The sequence below is a fragment of the Coregonus clupeaformis genome, chromosome 19 (genome assembly GCF_020615455.1).
Source record: "Coregonus clupeaformis isolate EN_2021a chromosome 19, ASM2061545v1, whole genome shotgun sequence".
NCBI classification, from domain to species: domain Eukaryota; kingdom Metazoa; phylum Chordata; class Actinopteri; order Salmoniformes; family Salmonidae; genus Coregonus; species Coregonus clupeaformis.
Window position 1 is genome coordinate 27,517,821 of NC_059210.1, and position 27,366 is coordinate 27,545,186.

Below are 27,366 nucleotides of genomic sequence, written 5' to 3' on the forward strand. Positions count from 1 at the left end.
ATTACACTTAAATGACATGCCCTTCATGCGTACTGATAAAGGGCTCTTTAATACAGCGTCTGTATAGCTGGGAAATTGAAAATAAAACAATGGTGATAACATAACCAAATCAGGTAAACACTTCATGAGTCCATCCTCCCATCCTGAAGTGAAGGAGTGTGGTAGGTTAGCTACCCGGTATGTGAAGAAAGCGGAGGACGTTCCTCTCTTCCCTCCCTCCAACTCCACCTCCACCTGCCCCCAGTTGGTGCTCAGCAGGTCCAAGGGGCCGATCTCACACACCACACTGGAAACCAGAGAGGATGGAAGAGATTTTAGAGTGCTCGTGTACATTTGGGTAGGTCATCTCCATTTACAGAGGCCACCTCCATTTAGGGTTGTTTCAGGACAGCAACTGCACAGTACATTCCAGAATACACAACATGTTACAGTACAACCCCTTCAGTTCTCCATCAACACACTCGGAGAAAGGGTGACTGTGGGTGTGTCCTATGGGCCGCTGGTCAAAAGTAGTGCACTATAAAGGGAATAGGGTGTCATTCTGTGTATTACCTGGTGGAGACAGTGTATTTTTCCTCCTGGTGTATACAGGACACCCCCACCACACTGATGGCCTTGATGTCCTCCTTGTGGATGCCCAGGTTGGAGCCCTTGATGGTGACAGAGATGCCCCCCTTCATGGGCCCATAGCGAGGGATGATCTGGGAGGGGGAATTGGGGAACAGATCTAAGATTACAGGCTTTTAGATTACTATACATTACCCTACCACTTTTAGATTAAAGTGTACACAGTAGTTTATAGAGTAGCACCATGAAATAAGACACAAAGACATGCAGAACGTGACCCCACAGTCTGTGAAAGACTGTGTTCAGGACTGTAGCCCAGTCTTTAGAATTGACAATTGATCAGAGGTGCCTCTTTTGTGTGTGGGCATTCAATAGCAAATGAACAGACTGTGAACTGATCTCATCGTCAGTAGCTACCGGGAGATAAAATAGACCAATCAATGAAGAGAACATCAAAATATCTAGTAAGTCAGTGATAATCAACAGTCGATAATGTTGCAGGTTCAAAGATAGGTTATTAGTATAGAGTTAAGAGATGACTACTGTACTGTGGGTGCTACTCACGTCAGTGATCTGTGGGTCAGGGCACTCTGTGTCCTGTAGGTCCTCTGTGGCCTGGTCAATACACAGCTTTTGATAGACGCACGACTTCCTCTTGGCACACCACACACAACTGTACTTAGGATCAGCGTTCTTACACAGGCTGCAATCCTCCCGGCCCAATGAGCAGTTATATAGGGTCACTGTGAAGGAAGAGGAGAGGGATGCCTTAGAATACTATGGCTATTCTGTCATTTCATTTACATGCCACTGGGCCATCAGTAGTACAATAATGGTTTTGGACCAATTCACTTAGATGATGGCAAAGAGTATGTCAGTAAATGTATCAGTGTATTAATGTATCACTTTACCAAATAAGGCTTCCCCAATTGTCATTTTATGTCCACATGATCCTTTGGGATGTTGTCAACAGGGCTGCATATTCGGATGTACCACTTACCATTCAGCGTGCTGTCTATCTTCTTGCCCGTCTCTTTGTCCTTCACGTAGAACAGAACGTTGGTCTCCTGTGACTTATCGAAGGAAAACTAGAAACGGCAACCCAACTAATTATTAATACAGCGATTAATGACACTTCACATTTCCAAATCGTGCCTGAGAAAAGATCTCTTCATAACTTACACACTTTGGCAACCATTCAGAAACATCAGAAGAAATCAATGTCTGAAAATAACTATCTGTACTGTTTCTAAGAAGTTTTCCAATCACAGAAAATGCAGTTTGAGGATGTAGAAATAACATTGGGTTTTTTGTCCATGAGGGGGTGCTATAATATCAAACTGACTGACACAAACCAGGTGAAGTAAACCATACAATACAATATCATGACCAAGCAACACCTTATGAACCCTTCACCTCTTTTAGATGGAGTGAAGTGAAAGCTACTATTGATAGGTGTGGATCAATAAGCATTATTGACGTACATTAAAACCTTTGAAACTGTAGAAGGGCCCGTCTTCAGACCTGACGTCCTCCTTCATGTTCCCCATCAGCTCTGTGCCGATGGTGAACGCCCGGTCCTTCAGAGGAGCAGATGGGTTAGCTTTATACAGGCTCAGTAATCAAGGGTTCAACTCAATGTTACTATAGTCTGATTCATCACTAACTAGTGCCTACTGTTCTTTTAACTTTCATAGATTCTAAGAGTGTCTAATTGTAAACCTAACAGCAGTAAACCTATATAACAGTTACAGTGAGGGAAAAAAGTATTTGATCCCCTGCTGATTTTGTACGTTTGCCCACTGACAAAGACATGATCATTCTATAATTTTAATGGTAGGTTTATTTGAACAGTGAGAGACAGAATAACAACAAAAGAAATCCAGAAAAACGCATGTCAAAAATGTTATAAATTGATTTGCATTTTAATGAGGGAAATAAGTATTTGACCCCTCTGCAAAACATGACTTAGTACTTGGTGGCAAAACCCTTGTTGGCAATTACAGAGGTCAGACGTTTCTTATAGTTGGCCACCAGGTTTGCACACATCTCAGGAGGGATTTTGTTCCACTCCTCTTTGCAGATCTTCTCCAAGTCATTAAGGTTTCGAGGCTGACGTTTGGCAACTCGAACCTTCAGCTCCCTCCACAGATTTTCTATGGGATTAAGGTCTGGAGACTGGCTAGGCCACTCCAGGACCTTAATGTGCTTCTTCTTGAGCCACTCCTTTGTTGCCTTGGCCATGTGTTTTGGGTCATTGTCATGCTGGAATACCCATCCACGACCCATTTTCAATGCCCTGGCTGAGGGAAGGAGGTTCTCACCCAAGATTTGACGGTACATGGCCCCGTCCATCATCTCTTTGATGCGGTGAAGTTGTCCTGTCCCCTTAGCAGAAAAACAACCCCAAAGCATAATGTTTCCACCTCCATGTTTGACGGTGGGGATGGTGTTCTTGGGGTCATAGGCAGTATTCCTCCTCCTCCAAACACGGCAAGTTGAGTTGATGCCAAAGAGCTCCATTTTGGTCTCATCTGACCACAACACTTTCACCCAGTTCTCCTCTGACTCATTCAGATGTTCATTGGCAAACTTCAGACGGGCCTGTATATGTGCTTTTTTGAGCAGGGGGACCTTGCGGGCGCTGCAGGATTTCAGTCCTTCACGGCGTATTGTGTGAGAAATTGTTTTCTTGGTGACTATGGTCCCAGCTGCCTTGAGATCATTGACAAGATCCTCCCGTGTAGTTCTGGGCTGATTCCTCACCGTTCTCATGATCATTGCAACTCCACGAGTTGTGATCTTGCATGAAGCCCCAGGCCGAGGGAAATTGACAGTTATTTTGTGTTTCTTCCATTTGCGAATAATCGCACCAACTGTTGTCACCTTCTCACCAAGCTGCTTGGCGATAGTCTTGTAGCCAATTCCAGCCTTGTGTAGGTCTACAATCTTGTCTCTGACATCCTTGGAGAGCTCTTTGGTCTTGGCCATGGTGGAGAGTTTGGAATCTGATTGATTGATTGCTTCTGTGGACAGGTGTCTTTTATACAGGTAACACACTGAGATTAGGAGCACTCCCTTTAAGAGTGTGCTCCTAATCTCAGCTCGTTACCTGTATAAAAGACACCTGGGAGCCAGAAATCTTTCTGATTGAGAGGGGGTCAAATACTTATTTCCCTCATTAAAATGCTAATCAATTTATAACATTTTTGACATGCGTTTTTTCTGGATTTTTTTGTTGTTATTCTGTCTCTCACTGTTCAAATAAACCTACCATTAAAATTATAGACGGATCATTTCTTTGTCAGTGGGCAAACGTACAAAATCAGCAGGGGATCAAATACTTTTTTCCCTCACTGTATATAAAACATTAAAATGTTTTCATTTACCTGGTACACATCCAGATTGATGCCCTCGAAGCTGATGGTGGTTTTGAACCCAACAGGAATGAGCACAGGGTCAGGGTTCTCAAACTGGGGACACCTTGCTCCCTAAACAGAGATGAAAATGAAATGTACATTTTTGTACTTCGAAAATTCAGCAGACAAACTCTCATCCAGAATGATCATTTGTCAGTTCTCTTAAGCATCTGCTGACATGCAAATTGATATTCCATACAAAAGCTTATGACTCCAACAAATCTTAATGTATATTAACACATTTAATGGAGCACATACCTGTCTGTGTTTGATGATTTGAGGGCCCAACACAGTGTCATCCATGTCCTGGCAGGTGTGGTCCTGGGTGTTCCACTGGCAGCCCCATGGACTGGCCACACACGACATACACCTAAGACACACGTCCAAAGCAGGGAGGCACTCTCATTTAAAAACATGTAAACCTGTGATAGTATTCCTATAACAGTACCCATGTTGTTGATGGTAAATATATCTCTTTAACTTCCGATAAACAAAGCTCATTTATCACATGCTTCCTCCGGATGAAAAAACAATGCAGGAAGCAGCGAGAGAAAAAAAACATATACGTCGGAGATGGACTTTCATTTTTTGATTAATGAAAAGGAAACTGAAGTAAATTCCTCCGGTTGGTAATAAAAAAGGGTCAAAATGCAAGAGGTGCATTCAATTGCAGTCATGAATCACAATTTACTAATAGAAAACCTTCTCTCATTTGTTCACATGCTGCTATTCATTTCCATCAAGGTTGTAGGCACAGTGAGCAGTTCAGAGAGTTAACTCACGGTGTGTTTTCTGCTTTCCTCACAGTGGCTGAACAATTGTAGAACTTGAACTCTCTGGTTGCCAGCTCCACCGACTCGTTCACAAAGATCTTAATGGGCACCGCCACGAAATCTACGGGCAGAGAGGAACAGCGCAAATGAGTGTCCTTGTGATTGGTGAAGATACAGGTTGCAGTGAAATCCACATAACATACAGAGCTCAGTAAGATATACAGTGGGGAGAACAAGTATTTGATACACTGCCGATTTTGCAGGTTTTCCTACTTACAAAGCATGTAGAGGTCTGTCATTTTTATCATAGGTACACTTCAACTGTGAGAGACGGAATCTAAAACAAAAATCCAGAAAATCACATTGGATGATTTTTAAGTAATTAATTTGCATTTTATTGCATGACATAAGCATTTGATCACCTACCAACCAGTACGAATTCCGGCTATCACAGACCTGTTAGTTTTTCTTTAAGAAGCCCTCCTGTTCTCCACTCATTACCTGTATTAACTGCACCTGTTTGAACTCGTTACCTGTATAAAAGACAACTGTCCACACACTCAATCAAACAGACTCCAACCTCTCCACAATGGCCAAGACCAGAGAGCTGTGTAAGGACATCAGGGATAAAATTGTAGACCTGCACAAGGCTGGGATGGGCTACAGGACAATAGGCAAGCAGCTTGATGAGAAGGCAACAACTGTTGGCGCAATTATTAGAAAATGGAAGAAGTTCAAGATGACGGTCAATCACCCTCGGTCTGAGGCTCCATGCAAGATCTCACCTCGTGGGGCATCAATGATAATGAGGAAGGTGAGGGATCAGCCCAGAACTACACGGCAGGACCTGGTCAATGACCTGAAGAGAGCTGGGACCACAGTCTCAAAGAAAACCATTAGTAACACACTACACCGTCATGGATTAAAATCCTGCAGTGCACGCAAGGTCCCCCTGCTTAAGCCAGCGCATGTCCAGGCCCATCTGAAGTTTGCCAATGACCATCTGGATGATCCAGAGGAGGAATGGGAGAAGGTGATGTGGTCTGATGAGACAAAAATAGAGCTTTTTGGTCTAAACTCCACTCGTCGTGTTTGGAGGAAGAAGAAGGATGAGTACCCCAAGAACACCATCCCAACCGTGAAGCATGGAGGTGGAAACATAATTCTTTGGGGATCCTTTTCTGCAAAGGGGACAGGACGACTGCACCATATTGAGGGGAGGATGGATGGGGCCATGTATCGCGAGATCTTGGCCAATAACCTCCTTCCCTCAGTAAGATGGGTCGTGGCTGGGTCTTCCAGCATGACAACGACCCGAAACACACAGTCAGGGCAACTAAGGAGTGGCTCCGTAAGAATCATCACAAGGTCCTGGAGTGGCCTAGCCAGTCTCCAGACCTGAACCCAATAGAAAATCTTTGGAGGGAGCTGAAAGTCCGTATTGCCCAGCGACAGCCCCGAAACCTGAAGGATCTGGAGAAGGTCTGTATGGAGGAGTGGGCCAAAATCCCTGCTGCAGTGTGTGCAAACCTAGTCAAGACCTACAGGAAATGTATGATCTCTGTAATTGCAAACAAAGGTTTCTGTACCAAATATTAAGTTCTGCTTTTCTGATGTATCAAATACTTATGTCATTCAATAAAATGCAAATTAATTACTTAAAAATCATACAATGTGATTTTCTGGATTTTTGTTTTAGATTCCGTCTCTCACAGTTGAAGTGTACCTATGATAAAAATTACAGACCTCTACATGCTTTGTAAGTAGGAAAACCTGCAAAATCGGCAGTGTATCAAATACTTGTTCTCCCCACTGTAGCTATATAGGACCAGGAGTCTTTCCTGACTACATGACCTGACAAGGAAATACTCTGGTCCCTAGGTAGATACAGCCTACAAAAAGGAGAACCCTTTTTGGTTCCAGGTAGAACCCTTTTGGGTTCGATGTAGAACCCTCTGTGGAAAGGGTTCTAAATGGAACCCAAAAGGGTTCTACCTGGAACCAAAAGGGCTCTACCTGGAACCAAAAAGGATTCTTCAAAGGGTTGTCCTATGGGGACAGACGAAGAAACCTTTTAGGTTCTAGATAGCTCCTTTTTTTCTAGGAAGAACTCCTGACCCATACTACAGTGACAGTGGAGGCTGAGTGTCATGTCCTACCCTGGTGTTCAGTTGTGGATGGTAAAGAGACAGGGTTGGGCAGGGCACAGGTGACCTGGCCAGAGGACATGGTGGCGTCACTCATATAGGAGGGGAACACACAGCGCAGACGGTCTGCCTGCCCGATGGAGGGGAGGGAGGGCACGTTGATCTCCACCTGAGAGAGAGAAAGACAGAGTACATAAGATAAGGGGGGAGAGAGAGAGAGAGAGAGAGAGAGAGAGAGAGAGAGAGAGACCAAGGAGGGCCTACAGCAGCACGTAGATCTTCTGCAAATATTCTGTCAGACCTGGGCCTTAAGAGTAAATCTCAGTAAGACAAAAATAATGGTGTTCCAAAAAAGGTCCACAAATACAAATTCCATCTAAAACAAATGTAAATGTAAATCTAGACACCGTTGCCCTAGAGCACACAAAAAACTTTACATACAGTGGCTTGCGAAAGTATTCAACCCCCTTGGCATTTTTCCTATTTTGTTGCCTTACAACCTGGAATTAAAATGGATTTTTAGGGGGTTTGAATCATTTGATTTACACAACATGCCTACCACTTTGAAGATGCAAAATATGTTTTATTGCGAAACAAACAAGAAATAAGACAAAAAAACAGAAAACTTGAGCGTGCATAACTATTCACCCCCCCAAACTCAATACTTTGTAGAGCCACCTTTTGCAGCAATTACAGCTGCAAGTCTCTTGGGGTATGTCTCTATAAGCTTGGCACATCTAGCCTGTGGGGATGGTGTTCTCGGGGTGATGAGAGGTGTTGGGTTTGCGCCAGACATAGCGTTTTCCTTGATGGCCAAAAGGCTCAATTTTAGTCTCATCTGACCAGAGTACCATCTTCCATATGTTTGGGGAGTCTCCCACATGCCTTTTGGCAGGTTTGTTGTGGTGCCATATTCTTTCAATTTTTTAATAATGGATTTAATGGTGCTCCGTGGGATGTTAAAAGTTTCAGATATTTTTTTATAACCCAACCCTGATCTGTACTTCTCCACAACTTTGTCCCTGACCTGTTTGGAGAGCTCCTTGGTCTTCATGGTGCCGCTTGCTTGGTGGTGCCCTTTCATAGAGGTGTTGCAGACTCTGGGCCTTTCAGAACAGGTTTACAGTGGGGGGAAAAGTATTTAGTCAGCCACCAATTGTGCAAGTTCTCCCACTTAAAAAGATGAGAGAGGCCTGTAATTTTCATCATAGGTACACGTCGACTATGACAGACAAAATGAGAAAAAAAATCCAGAAAATCACATTGTAGGATTTTTTATGAATTTATTTGCAAATTATGGTGGAAAATAAGTATTTGGTCAATAACAAAAGTTTCTCAATACTTTGTTATATACCCTTTGTTGGCAATGACACAGGTCAAACGTTTTCTGTAAGTCTTCACAAGGTTTTCACACACTGTTGCTGGTATTTTGACCCATTCCTCCATGCAGATCTCCTCTAGAGCAGTGATGTTTTGGGGCTGTCGCTGGGCAACACGGACTTTCAACTCCCTCCAAAGATTTTCTATGGGGTTGAGATCTGGAGACTGGCTAGGCCACTCCAGGACCTTGAAATGCTTCTTACGAAGCCACTCCTTCGTTGCCCGGGCGGTGTGTTTGGGATCATTGTCATGCTGAAAGACCCAGCCACGTTTCATCTTCAATGCCCTTGCTGATGGAAGGAGGTTTTCACTCAAAATCTCACGATACATGGCCCCATTCATTCTTTCCTTTACACGGATCAGTCGTCCTGGTCCCTTTGCAGAAAAACAGCCCCAAAGCATGATGTTTCCACCCCCATGCTTCACAGTAGGTATGGTGTTCTTTGGATGCAACTCAGCATTCTTTGTCCTACAAACACGACGAGTTGAGTTTTTACCAAAAAGTTCTATTTTGGTTTCATCTGACCATATGACATTCTCCCCAATCCTCTTCTGGATCATCCAAATGCACTCTAGCAAACTTCAGACGGGCCTGGACATGTACTGGCTTAAGCAGGGGGACACATCTGGCACTGCAGGATTTGAGTCCCTGGCGGCGTAGTGTGTTACTGATGGTAGGCTTTGTTACTTTGGTCCCAGCTCTCTGCAGGTCATTCACTAGGTCCCCCCGTGTGGTTCTGGGATTTTTGCTCACCGTTCTTGTGATCATTTTGACCCCACGGGGTGAGATCTTGCGTGGAGCCCCAGATCGAGGGAGATTATCAGTGGTCTTGTATGTCTTCCATTTCCTAATAATTGCTCCCACAGTTGATTTCTTCAAACCAGTCTTCCCAGCCTGGTGCAGGTCTACAATTTTGTTTCTGGTGTCCTTTGACAGCTATTTGGTCTTGGCCATAGTGGAGTTTGGAGTGTGACTGTTTGAGGTTGTGGACAGGTGTCTTTTATACTGATAACAAGTTCAAACAGGTGCCATTAATACAGGTAACGAGTGGAGGAGCCTCGTAAAGAAGAAGTTACAGGTCTGTGAGAGCCAGAAATCTTGCTTGTTTGTAGGTGACCAAATACTTATTTTCCACCATAATTTGCAAATAAATTCATAAAAAATCCTACAGTGATTTTCTGGAAAAAAAATTCTCAATTTGTCTGTCATAGTTGATGTGTACCTATGATGAAAATTACAGGCCTCTCTCATCTTTTTAAGTGGGAGAACTTGCACAATTGGTGGCTGCCTAAATACTTTTTTCCCCCACTGTATATATACTGAGATCATGTGACAGATCATGTGACACTTAGATTGCACACAGGTGGACTTTATTTAACTAATTATGTGACTTCTGAAGGTAATTGGTTGCACCAGATCTTATTTAGGGGCTTCATAGCAAAGAGGGTGAATACATATGCACGCACCACTTTTCCGTTATTAATTTTTTAGAATTTTTTGAAACAAGTTATTTTTTTCATTTCACTTCACCAATTTGGACTATTTTGTGTATGTCCATCACATGAAATCCAAATAAAAATCAATTTAAATTACAGGTTGTAATGCAACAAAATAGGAAAAACGCCAAGGGGGATGAATACTTTTGCAAGGCACTGTACCTCGGCATAAACATCAGCGCCACAGGTAACTTCCACAAAGCTGTGAACAATCTGAGAGACAAGGCATGAAGGGCCTTCTATGCCATCAAAAGGAACATAAAATTTGATATACCAATTAGGATCTGGCTAAAAATACTTGAATCAGTTATAGAACCCCATTGCCCTTTATGGTTGTGAGGTCTAGGGTCCGTTCACCAACCAAGAATTTACAAAATGGGACAAACACCAAATTGAAACTGCATGCAGAATTCTGCAAAAATATCCTCTGTATACAACGAAAAACACAAAATACTGCATGCAGACCAGAATTAGGCCGATACCCGCTAATTATCCAAATCCAGAAAAGAGCCGTTAAATTCTATAACCACTTAAAAGGAAGCGATTCCCAAACCTTCCATAACAAAGCCATCACCTACAGAGAGATGAACTTGGAGAAGAGTTCCCTAAGCAAGCTGGTCCTGGGGCTCTGTTCACAAACACAAACAGACTCCACAGAGCCCCAGGACAACAACACAATTAGACCCAACCAAATCATGAGAAAACTAAAAGATAATTACTTGACACATTGGAACAGAGAGTACACAGTGGCAGAATACCTGACCACTGTGACTGACCCAAACTTAAGGAAAGCTTTGACTATGTACAGACTCAGTGAGCATAGCCTTGCTATTGAGAAAGGCCACCGTAGGCAGACCTGGCTCTCAAGAAAAGACAGGCTATGTGCACACTGCCCACAAAATGAGGTGGAAACTGAGCTGCACTTCCTAACCTCCTGCCAAATGTATGACCATATTCTGAGACACATATTTCCCTCAGATTACACAGATCCACAAAGAATTCGAAAAAACAAACCCAATTTTGATAAACTCCCTTATCTACTGGGTGAAATACCACAGTGTGCCATCACAGCAGCAAGATGTGTGACCTGTTGCCACAAGAAAAGAAAATTGTAAATACAACCCATATTTATGTTTATTTATTTTCCCATTTGTACTTTAACTATTTGCACATTGTTACAACACTGTATATATACATAATATGACATTTGAAATGTCTTTATTCTTTTGGAACTTCTGAGTGTAATGTTTACTGTTAATTTCGATTGTTTATTTCACTTTTGTTTACCATCTACTTCACTTGCTTTGGCAATGTTAACATACATTTCCCATGCCAATAAAGCCCTTAAATTGAAATTGAAATTGAATTGAAAGCGAGTGAGAGAGAGAGAAATAAAGAAAGAGGGAGAGAGAGAAAGGAAGGAAGAAAAACAGAGAACAAGAGAGAGAGAAGGAGAGAATGAGAGAGAAACAGAGAGAGAGAGGGTAGAGAGCAGAGTCAGAGGAGGTGCTTTGAGTGCTAGCACATTTCTCAGTTTTAATAAGCCAATTTTCAGTTTTCTGAGCCGGATCAATAGAGTGTAGATTGTTTCAGAGTAGAGGGTTGCTGATTCAAAATGGAAACATTTCTTATGACTTCTTATCTAGGCAAGACTGCCAGTACAAGGCCCAGTACAGTAAACTACCTGCTGGGTCTTTTTGCAGCTGAGGTTGGGTGGGTGGAAGGACACGATCTTCACACACTGCTGCCTGGGGCTCCACAGCCAGCCGTTCTTCTCCTCTGCTCGCCGGCAGTAAGACCTCCTGGTACACCTGGAACACCAACACCCATCAGCCACTGCTCTCTGTCCAGTTTGTCCGCTGGTCACACATTACTTCCTGTCTCACAGTGACCTCTGACCCTGAATAGCAGCCATTTCCTGTCATTAAATGACCTCTTGTCTGAGTGTTATCAGTTACCGTACCGATATACAGAGTCACTTATACAGTGCAGCTCTCCTTATATGGCCCTAACAAAAAGACTGCTCTCGGTGCCACATAAATAGGGAAGTAGTGCAGAAACACAATGGGGGGGGGGGAGTTCTGGGACTGTCAGCCATAAAACACTAGAGCAAATACACAGCTACACTCCACTGATGGAGTCAGGCCCTATCTAGGGCTGTTTAGAGGGACACGGGAGAGAGAGATATGCTTACCTGGTTCTCTGCATTAAATGATTAGGAGCATACAGAGTGTGCGACTTTCTTTCTTCTTTCTTACCTGCCCTCCAGAACACACCAGCCACAGTAGGGGTCTCGTAGGGACACACAGGACTGGCAGTCTGTTTTCAGATGGCACGCCTGCACTGGCACCTTGGTGATCTATAGCAGTAATACACAGACACAGCCCACAACATAAACAGCATTACAGAGGAACCTCAGAGATACAAACATGTCAGGACAGGAGGTCTATCGGAACACTGAAATGTCTGTAACGTTGAAATTCACTTTTAAACTGGCACCTTGGTGATCTATAGTATCGCACTGTCAACAACACAAACACTAACAGCATGAATTCCTCCAGCTGTGATAAACACACAGGGTCTGTCCCTTTCTCTCTACAGCAATAACAACAACACTGACAAACAGCGGAACTGTCGGGAGGTCTGTAGAGAACGGTATGGAGGTCTGTAGAGAACGGTATTGGAGGACTGTACAGAATGGTAATGGAGGACTGTACAGAACTGTCTGGAGGTCTGTAGAGAACAGTAATGGAGGTCTGTACAGAACGATAATGGAGGACTGTACAGAACGGTATTGGAGGACTGTACAGAACGGTAATGGAGGACTATCCAGAACGATAATGGAGGACTGTACAGAACTGTATTGGAGGACTGTACAGAACGGTTATGGAGGACTGTACAGAACGGTAATTGGGGACTGTACAGAACGGTAATGGAGGACTGTACAGAACGGTAATGGAGGACTGTCCAGAACTGTAATGGAGGTCTGTACAGAACGGTAATGGAAGACTGTACAGAACGGTAATGGAGGACTGTACCTTTTTCTCGGTGGTGATATACAGGTGGCTGTGGCTGGCATCAAAGAATAGGTTTTTGTTGACTCGTTCCCCTGTGGTGTCCCCTGGTCCTCTGCTGTACACCTCTGGGTTGGCGGTCAGATGCACCTGCCAGGCAGAAACACACGCTAGGCTCCTTCGCAACACATGCTAGGCTCCTTCGCAACACATGCTAGGCTCCTTCAATGGGGCACAGCACAAACAACAAAATAATCTGTCCACCAGCAACCTCCCCTAGCCCCACATCTTGTAGACCTCCCCGAACCCCCCTCTTCCACACCACACGTCCTGTTCCGTAGCGTCCTTTCCTTACCTTGTACACCTCTCCCCGGCTGTTCCCCAGGAAGGCGATAGTGTGGTCGTTCTCCACAGCGATGGCCACAGCGGTCAGCAGGCCCGTCCTGGTGATGACCTCCTCCGCCTGCAGGGCAAACTCTGGCTTACTGGCCAGCGGAGCGGGAAGGAAGTCCGCCCCACACTTAAAGTTGTTCAGCGTGTCTTTCTGCAGAGGGAAAGAGAAGAGATAGGAGATCTACTAGTTCCATTAAAGGGGCAATCTGCATTTGCTACATCCATTTTTGGACTTATAAATTAATGATATGTATCCATTGCTTCTTGAAGAATATAACTTCTAAATGCCTCATAAGCTTAGTTCAACTGTCGTACACCATCAGAACCAAAATATAAGCTTGTTTTACTCAATTGTTTGTAAACATTGCAAATGTAAACAAACAGTGTATAGCCTCAAAACATGGTTAAAACTATAATTTGATATCATGGATGGTCAGTCCTGGCATCCATAGCTCTGTCTAGGAATTTGAGAGTGGTTACATTTATTCAAGCTTTTTTTACCAAAAAAAACACTGTTATAATTTCGACTGCAGACTGGCTTTTTAAACCAATCTTTCAAGGGAAAGAGATGAGAGATATACCCTGCAGGATCCCTTCAGACCAAAAGAAACCCCCTGAAAACAAAGGCCTGAAATCCAACCCAATGTGTCATATCTTTGCATTATTGATTAAAGGGGAAATTCGTTTCAAATCACTGACTCTCTTTCTTTTCTTCTGACGTGTCTTTTGAAGTGGATGATAATGGCTGAGCTACTTACGTTAATGCGGGAGGTGCAGAACTCGTCTGTCTTGGATGAGTAGGGGATGTCCACAGCAGGGATGCCGGCGATCTTGCCCGAGTCGCTGTAACAGGCGCTGATGATGTCCACCAGCCTCTCGTTAATGGCCTTTAGAGGGTACATGCACAGGGCCGAGTCAGTGCTGTCATCATAGGGACTGGCCACCATGAACAGCACCTTGTGCCAGGGGAGGACTTGACCATACTGGCCTGACTCTGTCATCCCCCTGGCCAGCTCTTTACCTGGCGACGCGACATAAGCAGCCTGCACCTTGTTGTACCTGTTCCCCGGGCCACAGTTGAGCTGCAGCTCTGTGTAAGAGTAGTAATGAGGGTCGTCCTCACACAGCCGAGACACAAAGGTGAAGTTCTTGTTGTCGGTGCTTCCCATGGTCCTGGAGAACAGGAAGTAGACAAAGCCCTCCTCTTTGAAGGCGTGGCGGAAGTCGTGCAGGTACTTGGGCACGAAGGGCGTGGCCTGAACGGTGGACGCCTCGATGATGCTCTCGAACACCACCCAGTCACGGTAGTCCTGGAGAATGCGGGTGCTGATGAGTTTGGAGCTGTCCAAGCTGCCGTAGCCCTTCCCCACTAGAAACACATTAAAGGTGTTGCCGTCTTTAACGTATGTAGACATGACGCCCACCACGGCCACCCCGTCCTCAATACTAGCCACGTAGGTCCTCTCTCCCTTAGAGTCGCTGTAGTACAGCTGCTGCTCCACGTTGGTCAGGTTGAGGAGGGAACAGATACCCCGGTAGCGGGAGCCACAGACGATGAGCGAGCCGTTGGCCGGGTGCACCAGCAGCAGCTTGTTGACGTTAGGGGTGGGCTTGGTGTCCTGGCAGGCCGAGACGGGTGGGGTGCAGGTGCGGGCGTCCTCCCTGGGGCCTGTCTCGGTGCGGGCCTCCTCACGCAGCGCCTCGTCCAGCTGGTAGATGGTGTTGACGGCGCCCAGGTAGATGCGGCCACTCCGAGGGTCCTGAACCACGTTGTTGATGGCCGTTTTGGAGGGGAAGTCCAGGACCGCCTCCTCCTTCAGCTGGCCCCCGGCTGCAGACAGGCAAAACAGGAGGAGCAGGGGGAGGAGAGGAGCGGCCTGGACCCAGCTCGCCATCTCTGGATAAGAGAGGAGAGAGAGAGAGGGTAAGGGGTGATACACAATGTCGGTTGAAATGTTGTGATGGTATCATATCACCTAAGGCAGTGGTTCTCGAGTACCTCCAACAGAACATATTTTTGTTGTAGACCCGGACAAACATTCCTGATTCAACTCATTGAGGGCCTGATGATTAAAATCAAATAAAATAAAATTTTATTTTTCACATAAAATGTTTAGCAGATGTTATTGCGGGTGTAGCGAAATGCTTGTGTTTCTAGCTCCGACAGTGCAGTAATATCTAACAAGTAATATCTATCAATTTCACAACATATACTCTATACACACAAATCTAAGTAAGGAATGAATTAAGAATATATACATATATGGACGAACGATGTCAGAGCGTCAGTGAGTCTTCAGTCATGAGTTGGTCATGAGGTTGAGGTTGGGGTTGGGAGGGAAACCCTTGAATGTAATGCATGTAAAAGGACATCTAGAAGCACGTCAGTCTATAAAGCATCCTTGCTCAATGATTCCCATCCTTGTTCCAGTTACTCAAGTTTAAGAAGGATGCTTTATATTAGGATTTCATTGCATTAATGAGATCGTAAATGTAGTTTGAAACAAAACAATGGCAGTTGACAGAGCTTGGCAGAAATCCACCATGTTCTTTCTCTGCTGTTTTTAGCAAGAGGAAATGCAATACGTGCAGTAAGCAGGTTTCTTTGTTAAAGGGGGGAATATGATCACACAGCATCCTTTGATACACAAAAACAGCCACACACTTGCAAACAGCAGGAGGGAAAGACATCCTCCTCCCTCGCTGCTGATTGCCCACGCTGTGGTTAATGTCGAGCTGCAGGTGGCTGAATCTGCAATGGCCTACCTCTGTGACTATTGTCTCACACACAAATACACACACAAACATACACAGCCACACAGCCACAGACACACAAATACAAACCTATACGCCCACGCACAGTCACACACACAAACATTATCCACCACCTTCACAAACATATGCACGCACACACATGCCCAAACACACACACATACATGCCCAAACACACACGCACGCACGCACGCACGCACGCACGCACGCACGCACGCACGCACGCACGCACGCACGCACGCACGCACGCACGCACGCACGCACGCACGCACGCACGCACGCACACACACACACACACACACACACACACACACACACACACACACACACACACACACACACACACACACACACACACACACACACACACACACACACACACACACACACACACACACACACACACACACACACACACACACACACACAGAGAGAAAGAGATATGGTTCTGCTCATTTCACCTAGGCAGTTAAGTCCATAGCCACACTCGTCAAATTGAAAACCCATGATGAAGCTTCCCGGGAGGGAGGGAGGGAGGGAGGGAGGGAGGGAGGCAGCCTGTGCCTGGTTGTGAATCTGTGTTTTATTATGTTAACCTGCCTTCCCTCAGAGTACTAAGTGAGGAGAGGACTGATTAGACATTCGCCCTCAGGGCCCAGTTAATTTAAGCTCCTACCCCCATTTGCATGAAAGTGTCCATCCTCCCCTATTCCCTGATTTTATTTAGCTTTTTTCATTTCACAACCTCATTCCTTTCGGAGCCCCATTTCTCTAGGTCAACTTATCTACCCTTTTTAATTAATACCCTTAAACAATTTCATTACAATTGAAACTGCGTTATAAACACACTCCCTGTGCTTACTCCCATCAGGAGTGTATGGTTAGTCTTCTTTAGAGGATAGCAGGATGGTGTTTGGCTGAAATTCTCCCTGGTCTCTTAACACTGACAAACATAGGCTGCATTTACACAGGCAGCCCAATTTGGATCTTTGGAACCAATTATTGGCAAAAAAGCTGATCTGATTGGTCAAAAGACCAATTAGTCAAAGAAAGATCAGAATTGGGCTGCTTGTGTAAACACCGCCATAGTAATTCACGGACGTGTTCATGTACTAGGCTAGTATGCACCTACTCTCCGATGAAATTATTAACTTTTTACAGGGTTACTTAGGACCAATGCCAATGGTTACTTTGTTTGGGTTATTCTGCCTTCGTTTAGTCTAGAATAAGAGCCATGACTTCATAAAAGTTTGTTTTAAAACCGCAATTTTTATTGTGACCCTGCCATGACAGTGATAATCACTCATGTCTATAGAAAATAAGATATTCCATTTCCCATCAACTCATATTTTTTACACTACATCCATAATCCGCTGTCAGTCTAGCTATCCAAATTCCTGTTGCAAATCTTTCACAAAAAAATATGGATTTTCAAAATGTCACTGGCTGCTTTCTCTAGCCTAGCATATCATGATTTAGGACCACTGACTGAACAGTGCATTATCAAACAGACTGTTAGAAGCAGCTTTCCCAAACTGAGATGTAGGCTAGGCTACAATAGTTGGTAGAATTGTCAGGAAGCATTCACTTGGGTAACAGGAAACTCAGCTTGACTTACTTCTATCACATCAAAGACTATTTATTTCGCCTATTCATGCAAATCTCTCACTCCCTATAAAAAAAATCTGCTGTTATACAAATTTCCTTCAGATGTTGCATTGTGGGTCACTGCAAAATAAATCCTGCACTCTTTTTCAAAGGAGCTCGTTCTCTCCTAGGATGTCTCCTCTCTATCATTCTTCATATCCTTTTTTCATGGGCTTTAATCCAGAACACTGGAGTTAAGGAGGCTTCAAAGAGCTTCGGAGGAACAGTCAGACTCACTGCCATGTGGTAATGACACAGGTGGAGCCAGCCCCTTTGTCCCTGGGCTGTCCCAGCTTGTCTCTACTCCTCTGAAGAAGTCTCTCTCTCTCTTTCTCTCTCTCTATGCCTCTTTATGGGACATGGCAGCAGGGAACTTCTCTCCTACATAGGCTGGGCCATTCTAATGAAATAAAAAGCTGCTCAAATTAGTGGGTCACTCAGCGCGCTGCGTAAGCCTGCAGCTAATGAAGCCTCCAATGGCCGGGGATAAATAATAATGAAACGAGCGAGGCGCTAACGAAGCAGGCACATCTGGAAAGTGAGACGCTCCCAAGAAAGCCTAGGCCCTGATCGGCTCTCTTCCAGTGCAGGAGCGAGACGACTTACCTAGAGGAGAGAAAATTAACTAGATGCTCCAATCTCTCATCATGTGGTTTCATGGTATAGTTACCGGCTGCCTTGACTTCACAGGCTTGTCTGCAATGTTTGGAAATACTAGTGAAAGGGAAAGGAGAGAGGATGGGACATTTTTCTAGAGGAGCTACTTGTACAGGCCGGAAAAGCAGGACAAAGACTGGGTGTGTCCTGCTGCCTGTTAACTGGATAGCCCCCACGCTTCTGGCTGCCTACCCTCTCTTCTCAACATCTCCACCCTCCCTGCTCTAATACGTCAGGACATGTCTGCACAGGAAAAGCATCTCCCAGAAGAGGAAAATTAAATATTATTGAAAAATGGTAGGAGTGAGCATGCCATGAACGCGAATGAACACATACACACACACAGCTTGAAACGCTGACAGCGTAATCCTTTCCTGACACCCAGAGACATTTCTCCAGACTACCTTTGACACAGGCCACCGCAGCAGAACGGCGGTCCACAGTATCCTACCCATCATCCACTCTGGCACAGACAGAGGACCCCCCACATCCCCTTCTCTAGGATAACACCCCGGCCAGGCCGCATGCAGGAGGAAGTGAGTGTCTGCTGATCACATCTCCACTATGCTGAACAGACAGACATTGGCACCTTATTACATATTTAGTGCACTATGGGTCCTGATCAAAAGTAGTGCACTATATAGGGAGTAGGGTGCGATTTGGGATGCAGACAGTGAGTCACGGACGCTGATCTGATTCAAACCCAGCACGAGTGCTGCTCTCAGACCTAGCACTCATTAAACAGATAGTGAGATATAAATAAATAAATAACAGATCCCCCCCATCGCAAACATAATAGGATATCACCCCATACGGCGGCAGCCCGCATTCGTATTCAGCATTTCTCATATTAGCGCTCCTATCCTCCCTCTTTCTCCGTCCAGCAGATGCCATTCCTGACAGTGACGGGTGACGTCTTTATATTAAAGCCTTTCTTAGTGTCACGTTGCTGATAAAAGTGAGCCACCATTAAATGAGTGGCCCGACGCTGGGGGCCGGGAGCCAGGGGTGAGAGAGGGGTTAACGCTCAATTGCCTATCTGGCCCTGTGTGTCTGTCTGTCTCAGCGTGTGGGTGTTAAAGCGAGTTACAGGCAAAATGACAAAGTGGGTTTAGCGGCGCACAAGGAGCGGCGGCGGAAACAAATGTCTCCGTCAGGTGCGTTACACGGCGCCGAGAGCTCCCTGTTCGCTCTCCAGTCAGTGAGAGGAAAAAGGGAAGCGTATGAGCCTCTCCCCTCCTACCAATCTGAATGAAATTGTTTAAAAAGTGCTTAGGGAAGCTCGTGTGACGACGTAAATCCAATTTCCATATGAACAATTACCCTGCCGTCAGGGTTGGCAGTTCATTTATTTCAATTTGACTGACTGCAATGAGCCGCTGGCCCAGGCAACCAGTCCAGACATTGTGATCAGGCAGGGCATTAAGCATGCAGCCATTGATGGAACTAGCTTGGTCTATAACACAGAGACCCAGCTGTCCTGGCCTAAGTACCATCCTCCTGAGACCTACCATGACCAGAGTACACTAAAACACACATTGGCCTCACATTAGTGTGTGTGTGTGAATGTGTGTGTCAGGGTTTCCTTTAGCCGTTAATAGCCAGCTTTTGGCTGATAAAAAAACAACAACAGATAAATCAAATTGGCACCGGCCAGTTGTCCGGGAGAATTAAAAAAATCCCATTGCGAAAATGCATTTTAGCCTATTCATCGATTGAAATAGCAGTCGTTGTAGTGCGAGAGCTGCTGCTATAGCTCATCAAACAGCTTGTTCATTGCTGCTGGAGCGAAATGTGCTTTTATAAGCCCAATCATTGCGCAACAATTCTAAATGCAATCGCGTGTTTAAAACTGTTTTGACGGCCACGATTAAAAATAGCTACTATTTTTATTTCTCAACTGGTAATTGAAGCGCGCTCTCCATTCACCATTCAAGTGCATAGGAAACTAGGCAGGCTTCAGCATGTCACACACAATGATGTATGATTACTGATAATCCTGAATGAATCCTGAATAATGATGAGTGAGAAAGTTACAGACGCACAAATATCGCACAAATACCCCATGGTAAGAAATGTGACTGTTCCTGGTGCAAAAACAATGTCCTATCCCGGAGCTCGAGTAAATGACATTACTAAGCTGCTCCCGAATGTACTACGCCAGGACATGGACATCGATTCTATTGTACTCCATGTGGGTTTTAATGACATTATGAAGGGCAGCTCTGAATAGTTGAAACTGGATTTCAAATAGCTGATTGACTCCCTGCTAGACACAAATAAAAGACCCATCATATCTGGCCCTGTGCCCTCTCTGAATCGTGGCATTGAACGCTTTAGCAGGATTCTTTCTCTTCACAACTGGCTACGTGATTATTGCAGCTCAATGGGTGTATTTACTGGGAAGCTTCTGCTAAGCTTCCCAGTAAATCATCCCAAAAAAGTGCTCAAAATAGCCCATGTTAACATATGCAGCTTTAGAAACAAGGTTCATGAAATTAATAACTTGCTAGTAACAGATGACATTCATATTCTGACTATCTCTGAAACTCACTTGACAATACCTTTGATGATACAGTGGTAGCAATACAAGGTTATAACATTTACAGAAAAGACAGAAATGCCAGTGGTGGAGGTGTTGCTGTTTATATTCAGAACCACAATCCTGTAATGATTAGAAAGGATCTCATGTTAAATACTGTTGAAGTAATATGGCTACAGGTTCATTTGCCTCGCCTAAAGCCCATTCTTGTGGGAAGCTGCTATAGACCACCAAGTGCTAACAGTCAGTATCTGGATAACATGTGTAAAATGCTTGATAATGTATGTGATATCAACAGAGAGTTATATTTTCTGGGCAATTTAAATATTGCCTGCAACCTGGTTCAGGTTATTAGTCAACCTACCAGGGTAGTTACAAACAGCACAGGAATGAAATCATCAACATGTATTGATCACATCTTTACTAATGCTGCAGAAATGTGCTTGAAAGCAGTATCCAGATCCATTGGATGTAGTGTTCCCAATATAGTAGCCATATCTAGGAAAACCAAAGTTCCAAAGGCTGGGCCTAATATAGTGTATAAGAGGTGTGGGAAAGAAGGGGGCAGAGTGTTAAATGGCAGATATGTGAGGGCAGAACTAATAAACGGGCTCTGCCATCTCACTAAAATGGCCACCCCGACAAGAACTACAGATCACTAAATGTCCGACCGCCAAAAACTACAATCCCTAGAAGCAAGGGGAACGCTCGCAAGGTGGGGCCGACCCACATATAAGGGGTCAAGACAAACCAGGAAGAGGGAGAGAGAGCAAGTGGCTGTGGATCTGTGAAAAATTGTATGGTTGAGAGAGATGAGGCAAAAGGAATGGCAAATAAGTCTGGCTGCACAACCGATTGGCAAACGTACTACAAATTGAGAAATCATGTGACTAAACTGAATAAAAAGAAGAAGAAACTACATTATGAAACAAAGATAAATGACATAAAGAATGATAGTAAAAAGCTTTGGAGCACCTTCAATGACATTTTGGGAAAAAAGGCAAACTCAGCTCCATCATTCATTGAATCAGATGGCTCATTCATCACAAAACCGACTGATATTGCCAACTACTTGAATTATTTTTTAATTGGCAAGATTAGCAAACTTAGGCATGACATGCCAGCAACAAACGCTGACACTACACATCAAAGTATATCTAACCAAATTATGAAAGACAAGAATTGTTATTTTGAATTCCGTAAAGTGAGTGTGGAAGAGGGGGAAAAATAATTGTTGTCTATCAACAATGACAAGCCACCAGGGTCTGACAACTTGAATGGAACATTACCTAGGATAATAGAGGACAATATTGCCACTCCTATTTGCCATATCTTCAATTTAAGCCTACTAGAAAGTGTCTGCCCTTAGGCCTGGAGAGAAGCAAAAGTCATTCCGCCACCTAAGAATAGTAAAGCCCCCTTTACTGGCTCAAATAGCTGACCAATCAGCCTGTTACCAACCCTTAGTAACATTTTGGAAAAAATGGTGTTTGACCAGATACAATGCTATTTTACAGTAAACAAATTGACAACAGACTTTCAGCACACTTATAGGGAAGGACATTCAACAAGCACAGCACTTACACAAATGACTGATGATTGGTTGAGAGAAATTGATGATAAAAAGATTGTGGGGGCTGTTTTGTTAGACTTCAGTGCGGCTTTTGACATTATCAATCATAGTCTGCTGCTGGAAAAATGTGTTATAGCTTTACATCCCCTGCTATATTTTGGATAAAGAGTTACCTGTCTAACAGAACAGCCTCTACAACATAATACAGGTAGAATCAGGAATTCCCCAGGGCAGCTGTCTAGGCCCCTTACTTTTTTCAATCTTTACTAACGACACTTTGAGTAAAGCCAGTGTGTCTATGTATGTGGATGACTCAACACTATACACGTCAGCTACTTCAGCGACTGAAATGACTGCAACACTTAACAAAGAGCTGCAGTTAGTTTCAGAATGGGTGGCAAGGAATAAGTTAGTCCTAAATATATCAAAAACTAAAAGCATTGTTTTTGGGACAAATCATTCACTAAACCCTAAAACTCTACTAAATTTTGTAATAAATAATGTGGAAATTGAGCAAATTGAGGTGACTAAACTGCTTGGAGTAACCCTTGATTGTAAACTGTCATGGTCAAAACATATTGACACAATAGTAGCTAAGATGGGGAGAAGCCTGTCCATAATGAAGCGCTGCTCTACCTTCTTAACAACACTATCAACAAGGCAGGTCCTACAGACTCTAGTTTTGTCGCACCTGAACTACTGTTCAGTAGTGTGGTCAGGTGCCACAAAGGCTGGCCCTTGGATGTACACAGAGAGCAAACTACATGGAACTATATTCCACATCAGGTAACTGATGCAAGCAGTAGAATCAGATTTAAAAAACAGATAAAAATACACCTTATGGCACAGCGGGGACTGTGAAGCAACACAAACATAGGCACAGACACATGCATACACACACATGATAACATATGCACTATACACACACGTACAGATGGATTTTGTGTTGTAGATATGTGGTAGTGGAGTAGGGTCCTGAGGGCACACACTTATAGTGTGTTGTGAAATCTGTTATGAATGTATTGTAATGTTTTTAAAATTGTATAACTGCCTTAATTTTGCCGGACCCCAGGAAGAATAGCTGCAATGGGGATCCATAATAAATACAAATACAAATACCCCAAGACATGCTCTTCTCACCATTACAATAACAGGGGAGGTTAGCATTTTTCGGAGGCATGAAATGTATGCCTCTGTAACTTTCTCACTCATTATCCGTAATCATGGTAGCATCCACATTAATGTAGAATTGTTTAGAAACATATTCTATTCTTATTTAAAATAAAAGTGACTCCAAAACAGTGGAGGCTGCTGAGGGGAGAACGGCTCGTAATAATGGTCGGAACGGAGCAAATGGAATGGCATCAAACACCTGCAAACCAAGTGTTTGATGTATTTGATACCATTCCATTGATTCTGCTCCAGTCATTACCACGAGTCCGTTCTCCCCAATTAAGGTGTCACCAACCTCCTGTGCTCCAAAATAACACAATAGATTATTTACCATTCATTTATATTGGGCACAAAATAATCTGAAACACAACCAAAACAAACAGCAAATGCATCCAACAAGTTTGTAGAGTCACAATCTTGATGTAATCATTGCGGTCTCGGAATATGGGACCAAATACTAACATTTGGACTACTTTAACCTCTTCATCCCTAGGCACCTGGCTAAAGTGCCTGCCTCAAAAATGCATGCCCAAATTGAATAGAGTATATCTCCAAAACGACAAAGGCTATAAACATCATCTTGTTAGCAAAAGAAAGGGAACACATGTGAGATGTATCTTGAAGTGAAATAATGAATGTGGGTTTTACTGTGTCAGAGTACATGAAGCTAGAACACAGCATAAATTGGGAGGTTTTGATTCCGCCTGAAAGTAAGTTCAGGTTTTATAGGGAATGCTTTATTGGACTTATGCAGCTGCAGCCCCTAAACACTATGGGACCATAGCCCAATATCTGATGAGTATGTGTGTGAAGTTTGATGCCAATAAAGTAAAGTAAACCAAAGTTGTAGGGGTTTTAGTTGAAGTATGTTTAGGCGGATTACCAAATGGAGACATTTGGGTAGATTTGGGCACCATCAGTGCCATTTGACTTTTATCAGGTACCAGACAGCAAAAGTCATTTAATTTCACTAACATATCACTATATGTGTACATTCCATCAAATTACAACTGTTTTGATGTTGTTTCCAATGTTCTCCCAGACCTCTATACGTGTTCCCATTAAAATAAACCATACAATGGGAAAGTTTGTCTCCAAACTGAGCAGATTTATTAGAAACTATAAACAACAAATTTAAAAACAAAAAGTCCACACACCCCAAAACTATAAACAATGATATGGTGTCCTTGGGTGGGTTGTCACACAAAATGTAGACCCTTTTTACCCTAAAACCTGCTGTCGTGCCAATCCTTGAAACAGTTACGCTTTGATGTAAGGCACAAAGGGACTTGGCACTTCCTGCAGTACACAGGTGTTTTCACTTTGGGAATGCCAACATCCAGACATCTCCTACAGTTCTTCCTGTCTTTTCTGGCATCATCACCATAGTATTCTGGCATGGTGGAGGTTGTGGTTCAGACTGTTTAGCAAAGCTCACCATTTCTGTGAGTAGCTTTTCCCTTAACTTATTTTGTGTGTATGGCTTAGTGGGGTTGTTCTTATGGAGTTCTTTGTGAAGTAGGAAACTATTTACAACAGCAATATCAACAAAATGAAAAAGAAAAGTATTGTGGTGAACACTGTAGTATCCAATCAATGCGTCGGATAAATCCACTCCACCCATGCTCCGGTTGTAGTCGGCTACCGCATCTGGGACGGGCTCAGTTTTATTCTGCCATACACCACCCTCTTTTACCTTCCTTTTGACAGTTTGTCCACTAAATGCTTCATGTACAGTAGAGCACATGGTTACCTCACGTGTGTCCATCCATTTTACAAATAATACATTTCCTTTGCATATCCACCGCAAATCTCCCCTTTCTGCTTTTTTTGGCAGGTTGTTCCTTTTGGTTTGTGGGAAACCAATCCTGTTAGTTCTAATTGTCCCACAGGCACCAGTGTTTCTTCTACGTAATTCCTCAAAAAAGGGCAGGGCTAGAATATAAATTGTCTACAAAAAGTGTATAGCCCCCACCAGTGGCGGCTCCTGAAAAAATTCTCAGGGGGGGCAATTTTTCTGATGATTTAGGTGACCTACACACATTTTAAAAAAGATATGTCCAGCAACAACATGAAGACAGGGGCAGCATATAAGTCAATACCAGAAGCATGTATTGACTGATCTCAAAAGTGTTGGCTTACAAAAGCAAAATAAGTTATCACAGTAAAAATAATCAAGGGTGTTCTTTCACATTCCTCAACACTGCATAAACAATATGCATTTCCATAAAACACCTCATCTAATTGTGCCACAAAGTTGACAAGTCCAAGAAAAATACCAGGGTTGGTGGAGCCCTCAGTTTCATCTTTGCCTCGCAAAGCTAACTCAAACACTCCGCAAAACTTCACACACTGGATTAGCCGGCTGAGGATGTGGCGGTTCTTGCTAACCTCATCGTTGTGGCGGCGGACAGCTAGCCTCTATCCCTCATCCAGTTGAGTGGCAATGTTCACTCTCCCCAAAGCAGACAATCTCAAACAGCTATCCATGTGGGTCTTTGACAGCTCATGTTTCTTAATCTTTTCTGAAAGATGGTGCATGTCCGTTACTGTTACGATCCGGCACTGTTGGTCCTGCCCCGCTTGTTTCCCTTTTCCTTTTTTTCCCCTGTGTGTGTTGTCTGTGTCTGTCTCCCCCTGCTGTGCAGCCCAGGCAGAGGATCTAGGTCAGGGGGCGTGGCCATTCTCTCTCATGCTCAGTTACCTCCAGCTGCGGCTCATTGTCACCAATCAACCAGCAGTTATCTACCCGGGCTGGACACCTCTCCAGCGCCAGTTCGTTCCTACACTACCTGTGGTAACTTGGCCCCGTACAGCAATCTCAGTCTAGTTGTTACTATCTCAGCATTATAGTTGTTTCTGCCACGTTTTGTAACCTGTCTCTCCTTCGACCAGATCCCGTCTGTTCCTGCTGCCTGCCTACCTGCCATTCCCACGCCGCAACCTGCTCATCTGTTGTCTGATATCCTCGTCATCCAGCTCTCCGGACTACTGGCTCTCCCCCCCACTCAGCTCCTACCCCGGTCTGAAGCTATTCCACCCTGAACTGTTTCTCTCTGCCAATTCACGCTGAATAAACGACATCCTAATTCACCCTCTGTTGTCCGTGTGTCCGTCTCTGCACCTGAGTCCCCACCAAGCCTAATAGAACGAACTGGCCAAACATGGACTCAGCAGAGATGCCACATGAAACAACGGGTGATGGCGTACAACGCGCCCTCCATTCACAGGGAATGTTATTGGGACAACACGACCAACTCATCCGGACTCTTGTGGATAACAACCAGCAGTTGTTGGATCAAGTATCTCATCTCATCTCTCAGGTAGCTAACCTGGTAACACTCACTACCCTTCCTCCCTCTGCTTCTCCTCCGCCTGTTCCTCCTACAGTGGCTCCAGGCTCGGCTTCCGCTCCTGCCCTTCGGGAACCCCCTACAACCTCACCCGAACCTTTCACCGGGGACCTGAACAAATGCCGTGGTTTCCTGCTTCAGTGCCGCTTGGTGTTCCAACAGAAGCCCCTGTCTTTCTCCACGGAATCCTCAAAGGTACATTACGCACTGGGGTTAATGAGGGGCAAAGCTTTGATTTGGGCAGAAGCGGCTTGTTCTACTCAGCAGATTGCCAGCCTGTCGTTTGACGATTTTTCCTCTCAATTGAAAGTTGTGTTTGATCACCCGGACCATGCCGGGACCGCCACAAAGAGACTATTGAAGCTACGACAGGGCACGGGTAGCGTGGCTGAATACGCCATTGATTTTTGGACCTTGGCAGCCGATTCCAAGTGGAATGACGAAGCTCTTCAGGGAGCG

At 44.3% G+C, this 27,366-nt stretch overlaps 1 protein-coding gene across 1 annotated transcript in view; it reads right to left on the bottom strand.

Moving 5' to 3' along the window:
• The window catches only part of LOC121531740 (plexin-B2), a 202,625-nt gene that overhangs the window by 18,873 nt on the left and 156,386 nt on the right, over positions 1-27,366 (bottom strand). The window contains exons 3-16 of the mRNA XM_041837155.2: positions 13,949-15,087; positions 13,153-13,341; positions 12,822-12,947; positions 12,042-12,142; positions 11,468-11,594; positions 6,919-7,075; positions 4,769-4,880; positions 4,245-4,356; positions 3,957-4,058; positions 2,052-2,147; positions 1,568-1,655; positions 1,132-1,310; positions 553-701; positions 175-286 (exon numbers count right to left, since the gene is read on the bottom strand). Of these exons, the coding sequence (XP_041693089.2) occupies positions 175-286; positions 553-701; positions 1,132-1,310; positions 1,568-1,655; positions 2,052-2,147; positions 3,957-4,058; positions 4,245-4,356; positions 4,769-4,880; positions 6,919-7,075; positions 11,468-11,594; positions 12,042-12,142; positions 12,822-12,947; positions 13,153-13,341; positions 13,949-15,085 (2,787 nt within the window). The 5' untranslated portion in view covers positions 15,086-15,087. The remainder of the gene's footprint in view (positions 1-174; positions 287-552; positions 702-1,131; positions 1,311-1,567; positions 1,656-2,051; positions 2,148-3,956; positions 4,059-4,244; positions 4,357-4,768; positions 4,881-6,918; positions 7,076-11,467; positions 11,595-12,041; positions 12,143-12,821; positions 12,948-13,152; positions 13,342-13,948; positions 15,088-27,366) is intronic.